The 20377-nt window shown below is 33.1% G+C and overlaps 4 protein-coding genes across 5 annotated transcripts; all 4 read left to right on the forward strand.

Annotated features, from left to right (window-relative positions):
• Positions 1 to 6813: 6813 nt before the first annotated feature.
• Positions 6814 to 7589, forward strand: LOC123205920 (protein LEAD-SENSITIVE 1-like). The gene is made up of 2 exons (XM_044623001.1): positions 6814 to 6964; positions 7039 to 7589. Exons 1-2 carry the CDS (start codon positions 6862 to 6864, stop codon positions 7497 to 7499), a joined length of 564 nt encoding a protein of 187 aa, XP_044478936.1. The 5' UTR covers positions 6814 to 6861; the 3' UTR covers positions 7500 to 7589.
• Positions 7590 to 10940: 3351 nt separating this feature from the next.
• Positions 10941 to 20349, forward strand: LOC123205941 (protein LEAD-SENSITIVE 1-like). 2 transcript variants are annotated; one of them, XR_006499921.1, is made up of 3 exons: positions 10941 to 11142; positions 11658 to 12185; positions 20235 to 20349. XR_006499921.1 is itself a non-coding variant. In XM_044623020.1 (2 exons), the coding sequence occupies exons 1-2, from the start codon at positions 11031 to 11033 to the stop codon at positions 12095 to 12097; spliced, it is 552 nt and encodes a 183-aa protein (XP_044478955.1). In that variant the 5' UTR covers positions 10941 to 11030; the 3' UTR covers positions 12098 to 12270. The 2 variants fall into 2 exon arrangements, 1 of the variants encoding a protein (XP_044478955.1); XM_044623020.1 differs by lacking the exon at positions 20235 to 20349 and having other exon boundaries at positions 11658 to 12270.
• On the forward strand, positions 14865 to 15640 carry LOC123205932 (protein LEAD-SENSITIVE 1-like). The gene is made up of 2 exons (XM_044623011.1): positions 14865 to 15015; positions 15090 to 15640. The coding sequence occupies exons 1-2, from the start codon at positions 14913 to 14915 to the stop codon at positions 15548 to 15550; spliced, it is 564 nt and encodes a 187-aa protein (XP_044478946.1). The 5' UTR covers positions 14865 to 14912; the 3' UTR covers positions 15551 to 15640.
• Positions 19031 to 20349, forward strand: LOC123205915 (protein LEAD-SENSITIVE 1-like). The gene is made up of 2 exons (XM_044622989.1): positions 19031 to 19195; positions 19711 to 20349. The coding sequence occupies exons 1-2, from the start codon at positions 19084 to 19086 to the stop codon at positions 20163 to 20165; spliced, it is 567 nt and encodes a 188-aa protein (XP_044478924.1). The 5' UTR covers positions 19031 to 19083; the 3' UTR covers positions 20166 to 20349.
• Positions 20350 to 20377: the final 28 nt, after the last annotated feature.

The following is a 20377-nucleotide window of genomic DNA, read 5'->3' on the forward strand; positions in this document are numbered from 1 at the left end:
CATGCAAGATTATCAAGATTATTCAGCAACCAAACAGAATAATACAGAATACGAAATCAACAAAAGCAGAAACAGAGAACACAAGAAATACTTGGTTCGGGTTTCGATTTGAAACCCTACGTCCAAGGCAGAGACAAGTCTCTTAGTCAAATCCACTATAGAAACACAAGCGATTACAGCTTACAGAATACCCTCCGATTAACCTCTCACGATTATAATACACCGCAAGATAATGCCTCCTAACAAGCCTTCTACCAGACTCAAGACAAACGCACAATCGGAGAAAACCAGGAGATTTCTCTTTTGGCTCAACTAAATCAAAGAACCAGAACAGTAAACCCTAATCGCAAAACCAGAGCAGAGCAAACCAGGGAGCCGACTCTATCAATCAAACGAGCGCTCAACTTTAATATAGTTAGGGTTACATTTTAGTGAAAAGACCAGCATGCCCCCAATGTACAAAATGACATTATACACCCTAATAAGTCTTATAATGACCAAACTCTCCTTAATACTTTTTAAGCCATATTCCACATAACTCCACCTTGGCTTAAATTTGGAGATGAAGTGCATTCCACTAGGAGACCTTCTCTGCAGTTTTATTTCTGTCACAGTTTTTGACAAATTTTCAGGACGTTTAAGGCTTCCTTGAACTTGCTCACAGGAACAACTTTAGTCAGAATATCTGCTGGATTCACACTAGTCATGATTTTCTCAATCAATATTTGCTTACTGGACAACACATCTCTGATGAAATGAAGTCTCACATCAATATGCTTAGTCCTCTCATGATATGCACTGTTTTTAGAAAGATGAATGACACTCTGTGAATCACTATAAATCACAGGAATATCTGAACTTAAACCCAGTTCAGATGTGATTCCCTTCAGCCACATAACCTCCTTCACAGCTTCTATTAAGGCAATATATTCTGCTTCAGTGGTGGATAATGCCACAATAGTTTGCAAGTTACATTTCCAGCTCACAATATTTCCACCATAGGTGAAAATATAGCCAGTTAAAGATCTTCTTTTATCCAGATCAGCTGCAAAATCTGAATCACAAAATCCTTTTACAAGTAAACTGTTAGTAGGATCAGATGTGAACAATAACCCAAGGTCTGCAGTACCTTTGAGATATTTCATTAACCATTTTACAGCATACCAGTGATCTTTGCAAGGATTGCTCATAAATCTACTTACTAGGCTAATAGCATAGGCAATATCAGGTCTTGAACCAATCATTGCATACATCAAACTACCTACTGCATTTGAATAGGGTATTTTATTCATAAATTCAGATTCAATAGTAGATAGGCTGACAGTAGATTTTAATCTAAAATGAGCACCCATAGGAACACTAACTGGTTTAGATTCAGACATATTATATATGCTTAATATCTTTTTAATGTATCCTGCTTGTGATAAGAATAAAGATTTTTTACTTCTATCTCTTTCAATATCCATACCTAATATTCTTTTTGTTGATCCTAAATCTTTCATAACAAATTCAGTTTTCAGCATTTGTTTCAAAGTTATCAAAGTAGACATATCTTTGGAAGCTAAAAACATATCATCAACATATAGTAGCAAGTAAACATAGCATCTAGCATCAGACTTTAAATAATACACACAATGGTCATAATTGCACCTTAAGAAACCAATAGACAGAACAAACTCATCAAACCTCTTGTACCATTGTCTCGGAGACTGTTTTAGCCCATACAGAGATTTGTGAAGCAGGCAGACTTTGTTTTCAGCTCCAGGTTTTTTAAAACCTTCAGGTTGCTCCATCAGAATCTGTTCTTCCAGATTTCCATGCAAGAATGCTGTTGTGACATCCATCTGTTCCAGTTCCATATCAAATAACACAACAGCTGACAATATGAGTCTTATTGAGGTATGCTTCACAACAGGGGAAAATACTTCATGGTAGTCTATCCCTTCTCTTTGTGAGAAGCCTTTTGCCACTACCCTTGCTTTAAATCTTGGCTGTTCTACTCCTATAATACCTGGCTTCCTTTTAAAGACCCATTTACATCCAATTACCTTTTTCTTCAATGGTCTATCAATAAGTGTCCAAGTGTTATTCCTTTTTAGAGATTCTATTTCATTTTCCATTGCTCTTAACCAATTTGAGCTATATTTACTTTCACAGGCTTGGGTGAAATTCAAGGGTTCACTCATCTCAATCAAGTCTCCTATTTGGAAAGCATAAGAGATGAGATCAGCATGAGCATATCTAGAGGGTGGTCTTATTTCTCTTCTTGGCCTATCTCTAGCTAATTTATAGTTAGAAAGGTTTTGTTCTTCTGGGCTATGAGGACATTGAACTTGACTCTGAGGTGAAAGTTGTTGATTCAAGTCTGTGATTTCGTACTTTGAAGTACGAATTGAATCCAAACCCAAATCAGGTCCCTCACCAGACTCTATAGACTGAGATGCAGACTCTATAGTACTATGATGTCTAGACACAGGTGTCTCCACCTCAAACTGAACCTGCCCAGTTTTTCCTTCTGAAGAGAAAAGATCTTTGTAGAATTTTAATTCATTAAAAGTAACATTTCTACTCACAACACACTTATACTCTTCTAATAGCCACAATTTATAGCCCTTAATGCCTGTGGGATAACCTAGAAAGACAGCCTTTAAAGCTCTTGGGTTCAGCTTACCTTGACTAACATGCACATAGGCAAGGCATCCAAAAGGTTTCAAGTGATGTAAAGAAGGTGGTCTTTTAGACCATATTTCAATTGGGGTCTTAAAGCCTATTGCTGATGATGATGACCTATTTATTAAATAGCAAGCAGTTGCAACAGCTTTAGCCCAAAATTTCTTGTCTAATCCAGAATCAGCTAGAATACATCTAACCTTATTTAGGATGGTCCTATTCATTCTCTCAGCCAAGCCATTTTGCTGTGGTGTTTCACTACATGTTCTGTGCCTAAGAATTCCATGTTTCTTACAAAAATCAGAAAAATGTTTGTTGCAATATTCAAGGCCATTGTCAGTTCTAAGCACTTTAATTTTCTTGTTAGTTTGATTTTCAACTAGATTTTTCAAGTCTTTAAAGCACTCAAAAGCCTCATCTTTTTGTTTTAGGAAATAAGCCCATACTCTCCTAGAGTAGTCATCAATGAGTGTCATAAAATAGTGTGCATGAGATAATGAATCAGGAACATGAGGAGAACCCCACAAATCAGAGTGCACATACTCAAGTATATCATTTGATCTACATGTGGCAGTAGAAAACTTTAACTTATGAGATTTTCCAAGCACACAGTTTTCACAGAACTTTAAATCAGAAAGCTTATTTTGATCAATAAGTTTTTGTTTACACAATTCATTCAAGCCTGCCATACTAGTATGCCCAAGTCTTTTATGCCACAAGATTGTTTCATTAAAATTATCATGAGCAGAATGCATATTATCAGACACCACACTACCTTCTAATATATATAACCCATTTGATAATTTTCCTTTCATTATAACTAAGGAACCTTTCATGATTTTTAAAACTCCTTTTTCAGATTTATATGAAAAACCATTTAAATCAAGTGAGCCAAGAGAAATCAGATTTCTTCTTAACTTAGGCACTAGCCTGACATTTTCAAGAGTTTTTATAGAACCATCAAACATTTGGAATTTAATATTACCAATAGCAGTCACATCACAAGAGTTATCATTCCCCATCAAAACTTTCCCACCATTTATGTATTTAAAATCAGTAAACCATTCTTTCTTAGGAGTCATATGAAAAGTACAACCTGAGTCCATTACCCACTCTTCATCTAACCCTATTTCAGAAAGAACTAACACTTCTGCACTTTCATATCCCTCAAGAAAATTTGCTAGTTCTAGATTTTCAGTTTTATTTGAAAAGGCTTTCCTTTTCTCTGGACAATTTCTTTTAAAGTGGCCCTCCTTATGACATAACCAGCAAGTTTTCTTAAATCTAGATTTTGACCTAGATATCTTCTTGTTAGGTGCATTAATCCTCTTTTCTTGTCTACCCCTAATCTGAAGACCCTCCCCAATAAATTTCTTCTCAAATTTTATTTCTAAGTCTTTAGACCTTAGGGCTCCTAAGACTTCATCCAATGACAAGGAATCTCTCCCATATTTTATGGCAGCCTTAACATCCCTAAAAGATTCAGGTAAAGCATTCAAAATTATTATTGCCTGATTTTCATCTGATATTTTTTCATCAATACTGTTCAGATCAATAACAATTCTGTGAAACTCATCAAGATTATCATCTAAAGACTTAGAGGGGTCTATTTTAAAACCAAACAACTGTTCTTTCAAATATATTTTGTTTATCAATGATTTAGTCATATATAGGGATTCAAGTTTTAACCATATTTTTGCAGTAGTATCAGCATCATCAATTTTCCGCAACACATTATCAGACAGATGCAAAATTAATAGACTATAGGCTGTTTCCATTACCTCAGCTATTTCAACATCAGTCATACCTTCTGGAAACTCAGATGGTTTTCCCAATGCCTTCGCACATTTCTGATGCACCAGTACCGCATACATCTTCTTTTTCCACATGTTGAAATCGCCTTTGCCATCAAATTTATCGACATCGATTCTGGTTGAACCCATTCTTCCTTTCTAACAATTTACTTTACAATCTTTTGGCAAGAAGCAAGATTAGTAATATCAGAGAATATATATTAAAGCAAAGATTCAAAGATATCACCAGAAGTCGATCAATTAGAACATTCAAAACATAAAACCCTAACTGGCTCTGATACCACTTGTTAGAACTAATTAGGTTTGTTAAGAATGTTCATGCAAGATTATCAAGATTATTCAGCAACCAAACAGAATAATACAGAATACGAAATCAACAAAAGCAGAAACAGAGAACACAAGAAATACTTGGTTCGGGTTTCGATTTGAAACCCTACGTCCAAGGCAGAGACAAGTCTCTTAGTCAAATCCACTATAGAAACACAAGCGATTACAGCTTACAGAATACCCTCCGATTAACCTCTCACGATTATAATACACCGCAAGATAATGCCTCCTAACAAGCCTTCTACCAGACTTAAGACAAACGCACAATCGGAGAAAACCAGGAGATTTCTCTTTTGGCTTAACTAAATCAAAGAACCAGAACAGTAAACCCTAATCGCAAAACCAGAGCAGAGCAAACCAGGGAGCCGACTATATCAATCAAACGAGCGCTCAACTTTAATATAGTTAGGGTTACATTTCAGTGAAAAGACCAGCCTACCCCCAATGTACAAAATGACATTATACACCCTAATAAGTCTTATAATGACCAAACTCTCCTTAATACTTTTTAAGCCATATTCCACAAATATATATCTACCTGATTGGGAAATGCTTGCATTGTCAACTGTCAAGTGGCTAGCTTATACTAAACAAGAAAATTAAATGGCACAAACAATAAGCAGTCGATCTACGCTCAAACCGGGTGATCATATTTTTACTAATAGGGTGGGGATTCTCTACTACCATCACGGCAAGTTTTACATATTCTATTTTTCTTCTGTAATTGTGGGTATATATGGGGGCGACAACATGGTGATTCATCTTATGGCAGCTGGAATTAAAAAGAAAAAAGGTGATGTCCCAAATGTGACTACGGTGGTAGAAGTGGAATAGTCAAAACTTGCCTTGACTGTTTCCTCGATGGTGAAAATTTACATATCTTTGAATATAACATCCCTTGTAAATCGTCTGATGAGGTTATCAAGATTGTCACTGAGTTTCTCCGAGGATAAAGTGATTTTGGTGCATACAATTTTATATCTAACAATTACGAAGATTTTGCATCCTACTGTAAAACAGGTCAACGCTTATATTCTCAAAGAGATTCATTCATCCGAGGATTTTCCATCCTACTGTAAAACAGGGAAACGCTTTTGTTCTCAAAGAGATTCATTCATCCGTGTACGTTTAATCTGAAGAATTTTCTAATTAAACGTCGGGCCAATCACTGGTTGTATCCTGAACTTTGTTGAAATAACATTTTCAGCCTTATATGACAAAATTTGAATTTTTGATCTGTCAAAATTTTTAAAGTTATCCAAAAGGAATAAATATTGTCAACCATCACTGAACCTAGAAAATAATTTATCTTCTAAAATTTTTAAAATATAAAAGAAAAATCTGCTATAAATCAAAATGTTTAGACTGAAGAGAAAAGTACGGTTTTAGTTCATCATATATAAAATCAAATATAGAAAATTACCGAAACATCTGTTAAAATTAAAAATAACGGGAAAAAATGGATAAAAGATGATAATATTTTATTTTTCAAACTTTAATAATGTGTACTTATCGTTTGGGCATTGTTAGATGGGAAATATTCATTCTCCCATCAATTTATCTCTCTGACACTCCATAGGAATAAGTTGATATGCTGCTTATTAAGAGGAAGCGGTTTATTGTGTCACAAAGCTGAGGCCCTGGTTTAGAGAGAGATGGCCGGAGTTTATCTATAATTTAAGGTTGAGATGGGAGCTTATTAATGATTAGAGGAGAAATTGATAAAATGAATTATATATTTTTTTAATATTAATATTAAAATAATAATTTTATTCTTAACACTCAAAAATTTTCGTAATTGAGATTTTAGATTTTAAAAAATTGACCGATTAAATCTTGTGACCTGTTTTAAATGGATAAATATTACACACAGCGTTTAGTATTCCAACGAATCCACGTTAGAATACTAAACGTTCGTGTAATATTTAGTCTCCTGATTCATTTCACAATTTTCTATAAAAACTATGTGCTACGTATCTATAAATTATTACAATCAGTAATAATCAGTTTTCACCCTGAATTCTGGAATGCAGAAGTGCTGTTGAAAGAAATGGAAATGGATAAAGAAGCACGCAAGGAAACTATCAAGGAGTTGCTGAAAAAGGGTGATCACATTTGTAGTGAAAGGTTGAATGGCCTGTTCTATCATCATGGTTAGTTCAATTCTTCTCTTTTTGTTGGATTATTATTATATAATATTGCTAATAAAATCCTCTACATTTGACAGGCATATATGTTGGGCACGGTAGGGTTATTCACCTGAGTGGACCTATAAGAGGAACGGGGAAATTCAGAAGCTCATCATCATTTGTATCGACACCTCGGTGGCCATGTTCTCAGAAAGCTTGTCAAGGCATTTTCTGCGGTGGAATTGTGATTACATGTGTGGATTGCTTCCTTGATGGGCACTCACTTTATGTTATTGACTATGAATGCAGTAAAGTCAGTAGTTTTCTAGAGAAGCATGATATTTCTGTAAAGTCACCGGATGAAGTTGTCGATCTGGCCTATGCCGAATTTTATAGGAAGATTAATTCTGATGGGTACCATCTTCTGAATAGAAACTGTGAGCATTTTGCTACTTACTGCAAGACAGGCGAGTCATTTAGTATGCAGTCTTTATGGTTGAAGGCGGAGGGACTAGCCAGTCGCCTTTTTTTCCTCCTTCTGGGTACTATTAGAGGATAAGGATACAAATCATCCTCTTGTGTTTGTGGTCCAAGAGACGAATCCTCAGTTTATGGCTGAGTTTTCAGTCATTGTGGTTGATGGCAAAGAAAAAAATTAACTACCTTTTTCTTTGCATTTCCGTTTTTGTTAATGAACTTGTAAGAAATGCGGGGAATCTGAAAAATCTTAGCATCATAAGTTTGTTATTTCTGACTTGTGTTGTTATCACGGGCTCTATCGATTATCTTTATACTTGTCAAGTTCCACATATCCCTATTGAAAAAACTTAAGCTGAAAATCAATATATAAATGTTTAGTATGGGTCACACTCACAATCTATTCAACTGGACTTGATTACTTGGTATAATTTTTATTCTGGAAATTTTTTGTTTAGTTGCAGTCCACTGTGGATTTTGTCAGTTTGCTCTAGTTTCTCAAATGTATGACTTCAGTGATAAGAGTCCTCAAATTCCTCTTCTCATAGTGACTGTAATTACAGTGACATCTTTAATAACAGAGAACTTTAGCACCCTACCCCACAACCAATCATATGGGGACACCCTAAATATAATTGAGGAATCTTGAACCTTTGTCTAACAGTTTTTTTTTTTCTTTTAAGAAGAAGTGCTTGTTATCTTTTCTGAGAATAATATAAAAAGTTACTTCAATTTGCTAACCAAATACAATCTTGCCAGGCCCTTCACAAGATATTGGCTTCCACCTTTCTATCCTGCATTCAATCAATTCTACCCTCTTTTTCCCTTCTTTTCAATCATGTTTCTTATTCTTTCTTTTATAGAAATTGACAGTGTTTTTTCTCTTTCACATATTATAATAATTTCGAAAAGAATTTGCATTACTTGGACAGGAAGCCATGGCTTTCCAATACTATGTAAGTTCTATAATTGGCTATTATTAAGAGACTGATGATTCAACAAAACCTGACTTCTCCTTTCTTATTCGAAGTAAACCATAAAAGAAAGTAATTAGACTGACTGTCTGTAACAGAGATATTTTTACTAAAAAAATAGCAAACTTTGTACTAATTTTAACCTTCCCTTGATGGATAAGCTAACATTGAAAGGATCTTTATGCCTTTTGATTGTATGCATTACCAACTTATGAAGCTTGCTCAAGTCAACAATGTAATTTATTCTTGTATAGCTTTAATGCAAAGTGATTCCTCAAAATTTCTATTCTAACCATTCATATAAAACGATTATTCGAATTCCTTGACAAACTAACAGTTTCGTTCCATTTTTCCAACTTTTCTGGATTCTCTATATGCTAAGTTATTATACCTTTTGTGTATCTGCATTTGTCAAGGTTGCTGTTGATCTTCTCCGAAGGAAAAGGCTTCTGTAAATACTGTTTTATTGCAATCCCGGGCTGTTCTGTTAAAACTGGAAGCAAGCCATCATTTATACATAAATGAAGTTACTGCTGTAAGTTCTTTCAGTTCCAACTTATTAGAATGATCAAGTAGTTGACCACACATTCAGAGAATTCGATCTGGATATATATAACTTAATGAAACTAGCTGTTATTCAAGATATATATCTAAAAACCATTATTGTTGTAAACAAATATAGTGTCCTGCTTCCTGCAGGTTTCCATTTACTTTGAGTCAAATGTTAAAATTCAATTACATAAGCATCTGATGCAAGCACTAACATGTAGCACATTTTGAAGAGTAGCTAAACATATCGAACATATATATTCCATAAGGATCATTTACATAAAGCAATTCCTTAGAGTTTTTCTGTAACCATTCATATGTGTAATAGCAACATATTGCTGCAGTATCCAGTACTGTTTATCAAGGGGAATAATGTTGGACTATTTATGCTTTTAGCTTTGGCTCCATCAATTTCCTACCCAATAAAGATCTTTTGCCACTAAACCATGATCTAAATCTATACATATATATCTACCTGATTGGGAAATGCTTGCATTGTCAACTGTCAAGTGGCTAGCTTATACTTATTAATGAGAATTTGAGTTTTTAATATTTAGCAGGTATTAGTTTAGGGATTGAACAAACCTTGGGTGGGAATAAGTCTTTTAGCTACTTTTTTAATATTTGTACAAAATGACTCATTGAAGAAACTGGCTGATACTTGGACAAAAAACTAGTCAAATCGTCAAAAGATAGCTATAGATAAATTGTTTGGTTGGATATCTCTTGAAAGAATCTCTTTGCAGTTTCGATAAACATTCCATATGAATAACTTGACATAACGCTCCTCTAGAGAAAGAGGTTTACTGAGTTAATGTTATAACCCGTAGAAGAAACAATTCTAGGAATATGTATTAATTCTATAATTTACTCATAATATACTTTCGATATTAATACATATTTTTACATATGAGCGTTTCGTATTCCTGTGAAAAAATGCATCCAATGTGCAAATGAAGGAGAATTATATGATGAAGTCTTGATTTAATGCACAATTTCCTATACAAACTCCATGCTATGCTATGTATCTATAAATTAGTCCCATCAGTAAGCCATGATCAAAACCTATGTGTGTGTGCGTGTATCCTGATTGGCAAATGCTTGTATTTTTAACTGTCAAGTAAATTAGATTAAACCAGAAAAATCAAATGGGACAAAAACACAGCATTCAATCTATTCTCAAACCGGGTGATCAAATTTTCACTAATGGATCAGAACCGCCAGGGATTATCTTCTACTATCATGACAAGTTTTCATTCACTGCTATAATATTTTATTATAATTTTTTTCTAGTTCTTACATTGCCATTTTTCTTTTGTAATTATAGGAATATATATGGGTGACGACATGGTTATTCATCTTGTGATAGCCGGAATTAAAAAGAAAAAGAGTTCATCTGGTTTATGCCCCAACTGTGGCTACGCTGGCCAAGGAAATGGAATAGTGAAAACTTGCCTGGACTGTTTTCTTGATGGCCAAAATTTACATGTCTTTGAATATAGTAGCCCTTGTAAGTTGCCTGATGAAATTATCAAGATTGCTATTGAGTTTTTTCAAGGAAAAAGAGATTTTGATTCATACAACTTTGCATCTAACAACTGCGAAGATTTTACATCCTATTGTAAAACAGGTTATTGTCTGTGTTCTCAAAGAGATTCATTCATTAAGTATTGTCTAATTAAATGTAGGGCTAATGAATATATGTTACTTATACTTTGATGAAATAATTTGTCAGTCCTTTAAGATTAAAAATTTCAATTTTTTATCAGTCAATTTTTTTTAAAGATGTTGAAAAGGGAAATTTTAATTTCATTAGCATCTGATGCAAAGCACAAACATATAGCACATATTCAAGAATTGCTCAACATATGGAATATACATTTTTTACAATTACACGAGGATAAAGCCATTCCTTGTAAGTTTATTTATAACTATATATTCCTATATGTTACAGCAATATATTCCTTCACTATCCAGTACTGGTGAACAATAAAGATCTTTGGCTACTAAATCTATCTATATATATATATCCAGTCTGGTTACAAATGTTTGTATTATCAAGTAGATCAGATTGAACCAGAAAAAATTAAATGGGGCGAAATGAAAGCACTCGATCAGAGCTCAAGCCGGGTGATCACATTTACAGTGATAAGGGTGAGATTGATATTGTGATTGCGAAACTGAATGTCTACAATCATCACGGTAAGTTTTCATATATTAAGGGGTTATTTGGTTCTCAATAAATAAATATTATTTTAAGTATTTATTTTTTATTATTTATAGTATCTTATTTAGTTTTTTAATAATAAAATATTATAAATAATAAAATATTACAATAATTTATTATTATCAATGGTGATATGAGATCTTTACGTTAGTTATTAAAATATTATCAAAATAATCTTAATTTTATTATAATTATTTATTTATTTATTAATTTTTTTAAGGCAAGAATAACTTTATTTTCAAATTATATTAGAATAATTATATTTAGGGGTATTTTAGTAAAATAATATATTAATATTTTTGTATTATTTTTAATTAAACATAATAATTATTTATATATATCAAATTTTATCAAATATAATAATCATTTATACCAATTAATCTTTTAAATGATCTGTTGTCATAATAATTATTTAAACCAAACGTTAAGTAAGTCTAACAGCTGCTTGAACAGCTAGTCATTATACTATTTGTTATGTTTATTATAACAGGAATATATGTGGGGGACGGCATTGTCATTCATTTCCTAGCGCCTGCAAAGCAAAGCAACTCTTCTGTCCCATGTAAAAGATGCGGGCACACACCACGCTTACACTATGGGATCGTCCGTACATGCGTGGATTGCTTTCTTGATGGTCATTCATTATATATAAATTATTGGGGTGACTGCAAGCCACCCTATGAGGTTGTGAAGACTGCCATGGAATTTTGCGATGGAATAAGGTCCTTTGGTGAGTATGAGCTTTTGAATAACAACTGTGAGCACTTTGCGACCTTTTGTAAAACAGGCAAAAAGTCATCTAAGGAAATTAAGGCTGCAGTTATAAAAATTACCCAGGCAGGATGCATTGGTGCACTTGGTCTGCTCGAATATGCAAGGCAAGTGCTAAAAACAAAGGAGAGCCCCGTCACCTTGGAACATCGTGCGTGAAGGGTTGAACGAAGAATGAATACTAAGAGTTTCTCTGTTTAACTACATCAAATAAATCAATTTGCACGCATGTAACTGGACCTGTGAGATGCTCTCCTAGTTTGGGGTTCACTGCTTGTAAACGAAAACTCCTCAATCGTTTGATTGAATAAAGCCCCACTTTTCCTTTCCTATTCAAAGTAAATCATAAAAGAAAGTCGTTATATTGACTATATATATATATATATATATAAATATAAAAGATATGTTTTTACTACAAAAAATAACACTTATAAATCATCATTATTTGGCGAAACTGCATGTACCGTAAATGAATGACAAATGAGAAGAGAAAAGTAACGAGGTCCATTAGTCTCTTAATTGATTTTATCAGTTTGAATATTTATTATTCTTAAGAGATGGAAGATATATAACCTTCCCTTGATGGATAAGCTAACATTCAAGGCATCTTTATGCCTTTTGATCGCAGGCTTTACCAACGTATGAAGATTCCTCAAGTCAACAATGTAATTTATTCTTGTATAGCATCAGTACAAAGTATTTCCTCAACATTTTCAGTCTAGCCATTCATATAAAACGATTATTCGAATTCCTTGACAAACTAACAGTTTCGTTCCATTTTTCCAACTTTTCTGGATTCTCTATATGCTAAATTATTATTCTTTTTGTGTATCTGCATTTGTCAAGGTTGCTATTGATCTTCTCCGAAGGAAAAGGCTTCTGTAAATACTATTTTATTGCAATCCCGGGCTGTTCTGTTAAAACTGGAAGCAAGCCATCATTTATACATAAATGAAGTTACTGCTGTAAGTTTTTTCAGTTCCAACTTATTAGAATGATCAAGTAGTTGACCACACATTCAGAGAATTCGATCTGGATATATATAACTTAATGAAACCAGCTGTTATTCAAGATATATATCTAAAAACCATTATTGTTGTAAACATATATAGTGTCCTGCTTCCTGCAGGTTTCCATTTACTTTGAATCAAATGTTAAAATTCAATTACATAAGCATCTGATGCAAGCACTAACATGTAGCACATTTTGAAGAGTAGCTAAACATATCGAACATATATATTCCATAAGGATCATTTACATAAAGCAATACCTTAGAGTTTTTCTGTAACCATTCATATGTGTAATAGCAACATATTGCTGCAGTATCCAGTACTGTTTATCAAGGGGAATAATGTTGGACTATTTATGCTTTCAGCTTTGGCTCCATCAATTTCCTACCCAATAAAGATCTTTTGCCACTAAACCATGATCTAAATCTATACATATATATCTACCTGATTGGGAAATGCTTGCATTGTCAACTGTCAAGTGGCTAGCTTTTACTAAACAAGAAAATTAAATGGCACAAACAATAAGCAGTCGATCTACGCTCAAACCGGGTGATCATATTTTTACTAATAGGGCGGGGATTCTCTACTACCATCACGGCAAGTTTTACATATTCTATTTTTCTTCTGTAATTGTGGGAATATATGTGGGCGACAACATGGTGATTCATCTTATGGCAGCTGGAATTAAAAAGAAAAAGGGTGATGTCCCAAATGTGACTACGGTGGTAGAAGTGGAATAGTCAAAACTTGCCTTGACTGTTTCCTCGATGGTGAAAATTTACATATCTTTGAATAAAACATCCCTTGTAAATCGTCTGATGAGGTTATCAAGATTGTCACTGAGTTTCTCCGAGGATAAAGTGATTTTGGTGCATACAATTTTATATCTAACAATTACGAAGATTTTGCATCCTACTGTAAAACAGGTCAACACTTATGTTCTCAAAGAGATTCATTCATCCGAGGATTTTCCATCCTACTGTAAAACAGGGAAACGCTTTTGTTCTCAAAGAGATTCATTCATCCGTGTACGTTTAATCTGAAGAATTTTCTAATTAAACGTCGGTCCAATCACTGGTTGTATCCTGAACTTTGTTGAAATAACATTTTCAGCCTTATATGACAATAATTTGAATTTTTGATCTGTCAAAATTTTTAAAGTTATCCAAAAGGAATAAATATTGTCAACCATCACTGAAACTAGAAAATAATTTATCTTCTAAAATTTTTAAAATATAAAAGAACAATCTGCTATAAATCAAAATGTTTAGACTGAAGAGAAAAGTACGGTTTTAGTTCATCATATATAAAATCAAATAAAGAAAATTACCTAAACATCTGTTAAAATTAAAAATAACGGAAAAAAAAAAGGACAAAAGATGAGAATATTTTATTTTTCAAACTTTAATAATGTGTACTTATCGTTTGGGCATTGTTAGATGGGAAATATTCATTCTCCCGTCAATTTATCTCTCTGACAGTCCATAGGAATAAGTTGATATGCTGCTTATAAAGAGGAAGCGGTTTATTGTGTCATAAAGCTGAGGCCCTGGTTTAGAGAGGGATGGGTGGAGTTTTATCAACAATTTAAGGTTGAGATGGGAGATTATTAATGATTAGAGGAGAAATTGATAAAATGAATTATATATATTTTTTAATATTAATATTAAAATAATAATTTTATTCTTAACACTAAAAAATTTTCGTAATTGAGATTTTAGATTTTAAAAAATTGACCGATTTAATCTTGTGACCTGTTTTAAATGGATAAATATTACACAGAGCGTTTAGTTTTCCAACGAATCCACGTTAGAATACTAAACATTCGTGTAATATTTTTTAGTCTCTTGATTCATTGCACAATTTTCTATAAAAACTATGTGCTACGTATCTATAAATTATTACAATCAGTAATAATCAGTTTTCACCCTGAATTCTGGAATGCAGAAGTGCTGTTGAAAGAAATGGAAATGGATAAAGAAGCACGCAAGGAAACTATCAAGGAGTTGCTGAAAAAGGGTGATCACATTTGTAGTGAAAGGTTGAATGGCCTGTTCTATCATCATGGTTAGTTCAATTCTTCTCTTTTTGTTGGATTATTATTATATAATATTGCTAATAAAATCCTCTACATTTGACAGGCATATATGTTGGGCACGGTAGGGTTATTCACCTGAGTGGACCTATAAGAGGAACGGGGAAATTCAGAAGCTCATCATCATTTGTATCGACACCTCGGTGGCCATGTTCTCAGAAAGCTTGTCAAGGCATTTTCTGCGGTGGAATTGTGATTACATGTGTGGATTGCTTCCTTGATGGGCACTCACTTTATGTTATTGACTATGAATGCAGTAAAGTCAGTAGTTTTCTAGAGAAGCATGATATTTCTGTAAAGTCACCGGATGAAGTTGTCGATCTGGCCTATGCCGAATTTTATAGGAAGATTAATTCTGATGGGTACCATCTTCTGAATAGAAACTGTGAGCATTTTGCTACTTACTGCAAGACAGGCGAGTCATTTAGTATGCAGTCTTTATGGTTGAAGGCGGAGGGACTAGCCAGTCGCCTTTTTTTCCTCCTTCTGGGTACTATTAGAGGATAAGGATACAAATCATCCTCTTGTGTTTGTGGTCCAAGAGACGAATCCTCAGTTTATGGCTGAGTTTTCAGTCATTGTGGTTGATGGCAAAGAAAAAAATTAACTACCTTTTTCTTTGCATTTCCGTTTTTGTTAATGAACTTGTAAGAAATGCGGGGAATCTGAAAAATCTTAGCATCATAAGTTTGTTATTTCTGACTTGTGTTGTTATCACGGGCTCTATCGATTATCTTTATACTTGTCAAGTTCCACATATCCCTATTGAAAAAACTTAAGCTGAAAATCAATATATAAATGTTTAGTATGGGTCACACTCACAATCTATTCAACTGGACTTGATTACTTGGTATAATTTTTATTCTGGAAATTTTTTGTTTAGTTGCAGTCCACTGTGGATTTTGTCAGTTTGCTCTAGTTTCTCAAATGTATGACTTCAGTGATAAGAGTCCTCAAATTCCTCTTCTCATAGTGACTGTAATTACAGTGACATCTTTAATAACAGAGAACTTTAGCACCCTACCCCACAACCAATCATATGGGGACACCCTAAATATAATTGAGGAATCTTGAACCTTTGTCTAACAGTTTTTTTTTTTCTTTTAAGAAGAAGTGCTTGTTATCTTTTCTGAGAATAATATAAAAAGTTACTTCAATTTGCTAACCAAATACAATCTTGCCAGGCCCTTCACAAGATATTGGCTTCCACCTTTCTATCCTGCATTCAATCAATTCTACCCTCTTTTTCCCTTCTTTTCAATCATGTTTCTTATTCTTTCTTTTATAGAAATTGACAGTGTTTTTTCTCTTTCACATATTATAATAATTTCGAAAAGAATTTGCATTACTTGGACAGGAAGCCATGGCTTTCCAATACTATGTAAGTTCTATAATTGGCTATTATTAAGAGACTGATGATTCAACAAAACCTGACTTCTCCTTTCTTATTCGAAGTAAACCATAAAAGAAAGTAATTAGACTGACTGTCTGTAACAGAGATATTTTTACTAAAAAAATAGCAAACTTTGTACTAATTTTAACCTTCCCTTGATGGATAAGCTAACATTGAAAGGATCTTTATGCCTTTTGATTGTATGCATTACCAACTTATGAAGCTTGCTCAAGTCAACAATGTAATTTATTCTTGTATAGCTTTAATGCAAAGTGATTCCTCAAAATTTCTATTCTAACCATTCATATAAAACGATTATTCGAATTCCTTGACAAACTAACAGTTTCGTTCCATTTTTCCAACTTTTCTGGATTCTCTATATGCTAAGTTATTATACCTTTTGTGTATCTGCATTTGTCAAGGTTGCTGTTGATCTTCTCCGAAGGAAAAGGCTTCTGTAAATACTGTTTTATTGCAATCCCGGGCTGTTCTGTTAAAACTGGAAGCAAGCCATCATTTATACATAAATGAAGTTACTGCTGTAAGTTCTTTCAGTTCCAACTTATTAGAATGATCAAGTAGTTGACCACACATTCAGAGAATTCGATCTGGATATATATAACTTAATGAAACTAGCTGTTATTCAAGATATATATCTAAAAACCATTATTGTTGTAAACAAATATAGTGTCCTGCTTCCTGCAGGTTTCCATTTACTTTGAGTCAAATGTTAAAATTCAATTACATAAGCATCTGATGCAAGCACTAACATGTAGCACATTTTGAAGAGTAGCTAAACATATCGAACATATATATTCCATAAGGATCATTTACATAAAGCAATTCCTTAGAGTTTTTCTGTAACCATTCATATGTGTAATAGCAACATATTGCTGCAGTATCCAGTACTGTTTATCAAGGGGAATAATGTTGGACTATTTATGCTTTTAGCTTTGGCTCCATCAATTTCCTACCCAATAAAGATCTTTTGCCACTAAACCATGATCTAAATCTATACATATATATCTACCTGATTGGGAAATGCTTGCATTGTCAACTGTCAAGTGGCTAGCTTATACTTATTAATGAGAATTTGAGTTTTTAATATTTAGCAGGTATTAGTTTAGGGATTGAACAAACCTTGGGTGGGAATAAGTCTTTTAGCTACTTTTTTAATATTTGTACAAAATGACTCATTGAAGAAACTGGCTGATACTTGGACAAAAAACTAGTCAAATCGTCAAAAGATAGCTATAGATAAATTGTTTGGTTGGATATCTCTTGAAAGAATCTCTTTGCAGTTTCGATAAACATTCCATATGAATAACTTGACATAACGCTCCTCTAGAGAAAGAGGTTTACTGAGTTAATGTTATAACCCGTAGAAGAAACAATTCTAGGAATATGTATTAATTCTATAATTTACTCATAATATACTTTCGATATTAATACATATTTTTACATATGAGCGTTTCGTATTCCTGTGAAAAAATGCATCCAATGTGCAAATGAAGGAGAATTATATGATGAAGTCTTGATTTAATGCACAATTTCCTATACAAACTCCATGCTATGCTATGTATCTATAAATTAGTCCCATCAGTAAGCCATGATCAAAACCTATGTGTGTGTGCGTGTATCCTGATTGGCAAATGCTTGTATTTTTAACTGTCAAGTAAATTAGATTAAACCAGAAAAATCAAATGGGACAAAAACACAGCATTCAATCTATTCTCAAACCGGGTGATCAAATTTTCACTAATGGATCAGAACCGCCAGGGATTATCTTCTACTATCATGACAAGTTTTCATTCACTGCTATAATATTTTATTATAATTTTTTTCTAGTTCTTACATTGCCATTTTTCTTTTGTAATTATAGGAATATATATGGGTGACGACATGGTTATTCATCTTGTGATAGCCGGAATTAAAAAGAAAAAGAGTTCATCTGGTTTATGCCCCAACTGTGGCTACGCTGGCCAAGGAAATGGAATAGTGAAAACTTGCCTGGACTGTTTTCTTGATGGCCAAAATTTACATGTCTTTGAATATAGTAGCCCTTGTAAGTTGCCTGATGAAATTATCAAGATTGCTATTGAGTTTTTTCAAGGAAAAAGAGATTTTGATTCATACAACTTTGCATCTAACAACTGCGAAGATTTTACATCCTATTGTAAAACAGGTTATTGTCTGTGTTCTCAAAGAGATTCATTCATTAAGTATTGTCTAATTAAATGTAGGGCTAATGAATATATGTTACTTATACTTTGATGAAATAATTTGTCAGTCCTTTAAAATTAAAAATTTCAATTTTTTATCAGTCAATTTTTTTTAAAGATGTTGAAAAGGGAAATTTTAATTTCATTAGCATCTGATGCAAAGCACAAACATATAGCACATATTCAAGAATTGCTCAACATATGGAATATACATTTTTTACAATTACACGAGGATAAAGCCATTCCTTGTAAGTTTATTTATAACTAGATATTCCTATATGTTACAGCAATATATTCCTTCACTATCCAGTACTGGTGAACAATAAAGATCTTTGGCTACTAAATCTATATATATATATATATATCCAGTCTGGTTACAAATGTTTGTATTATCAAGTAGATCAGATTGAACCAGAGAAAATTAAATGGGGCGAAATGAAAGCACTCCATCAAAGCTCAAGCCGGGTGACCATATTTCCAGTAATAGGGCTGAGATTGATATTGTGATTGCGAAACTGAATGTCTACCATCATCACGGTAAGTTTTCATATATTAAGGTGTTATTTGGTTCTCAATAAATAAATATTATTTTAATAATTTATTTTTTATTATTTATAATATCTTATTTAGTTTTTTAATAATAAAATATTATAAATAATAAAATATTATAATAATTTATTATTATCAATGGTGATATGAGATCTTTACGTTAGTTATTAAAATGTTATCAAAATAATCTTAATTTTATTATAATTATTTATTTATTTATTAATTTTTTTAAGGCAAGAATAACTTTATTTTCAAATTATATTAGAATAATTATATTTAGGGGTATTTTAGTAAAATAATATATTAATATTTTTGTATTATTTCTAATTAAACATAATAATTATTTATATATATCAAATTTTATCAAATATAATAATCATTTATACCAATTAATCTTTTAAATGATCTGTTGTCGTAATAATTATTTAAACCAAACGTTAAGTAAGTCTAACAGCTGCTTGAACAGCTAGTCATTATACTATTTGTTATGTTTATTATAACAGGAATATATGTGGGGGACGGCATTGTCATTCATTTCCTAGCGCCTGCAAAGCAAAGCAACTCTTCTGTCCCATGTAAAAGATGCGGGCACACACCACGCTTACACTATGGGATCGTCCGTACATGCGTGGATTGCTTTCTTGATCGTCATTCATTATATATAAATTATTGGGGTGACTGCAAGCCACCCTATGAGGTTGTGAAGACTGCCATGGAATTTTTCCAAGAAATAAGGTCCTTTGGTGACTACAATGTTTTGTCTAACAACTGTGAGCACTTTGCGACCTTCTGTAAAACAGGCAAAAAGTCATCTAAGGAAATTAAGGCTGCAGTTATAAAAATTACCCAGGCAGGATGCATTGGTGCACTTGGTCTGCTCGAATATGCAAGGCAAGTGCTAAAAACAAAGGAGAGCCCCGTCACCTTGGAACATCGTGAAGGGTTGAACGAAGAATGAATACTAAGAGTTTCTCTGTTTAACTACATCAAATAAATCAATTTGCACGCATGTAACTGGACCTGTGAGATGCTCTCCTAGTTTGTGTCCAGTATCCTTAGTTCTCCTGGGAACTTGGGGTTCACTGCTTGTAAACGAAAACTCCTCAATCGTTTGATTGAATAAAGCCCCACTTTTCCTTTCCTATTCAAAGTAAATCATAAAAGAAAGTC

The sequence above is a fragment of the Mangifera indica genome, chromosome 2 (assembly GCF_011075055.1).
Source record: "Mangifera indica cultivar Alphonso chromosome 2, CATAS_Mindica_2.1, whole genome shotgun sequence".
NCBI classification, from domain to species: domain Eukaryota; kingdom Viridiplantae; phylum Streptophyta; class Magnoliopsida; order Sapindales; family Anacardiaceae; genus Mangifera; species Mangifera indica.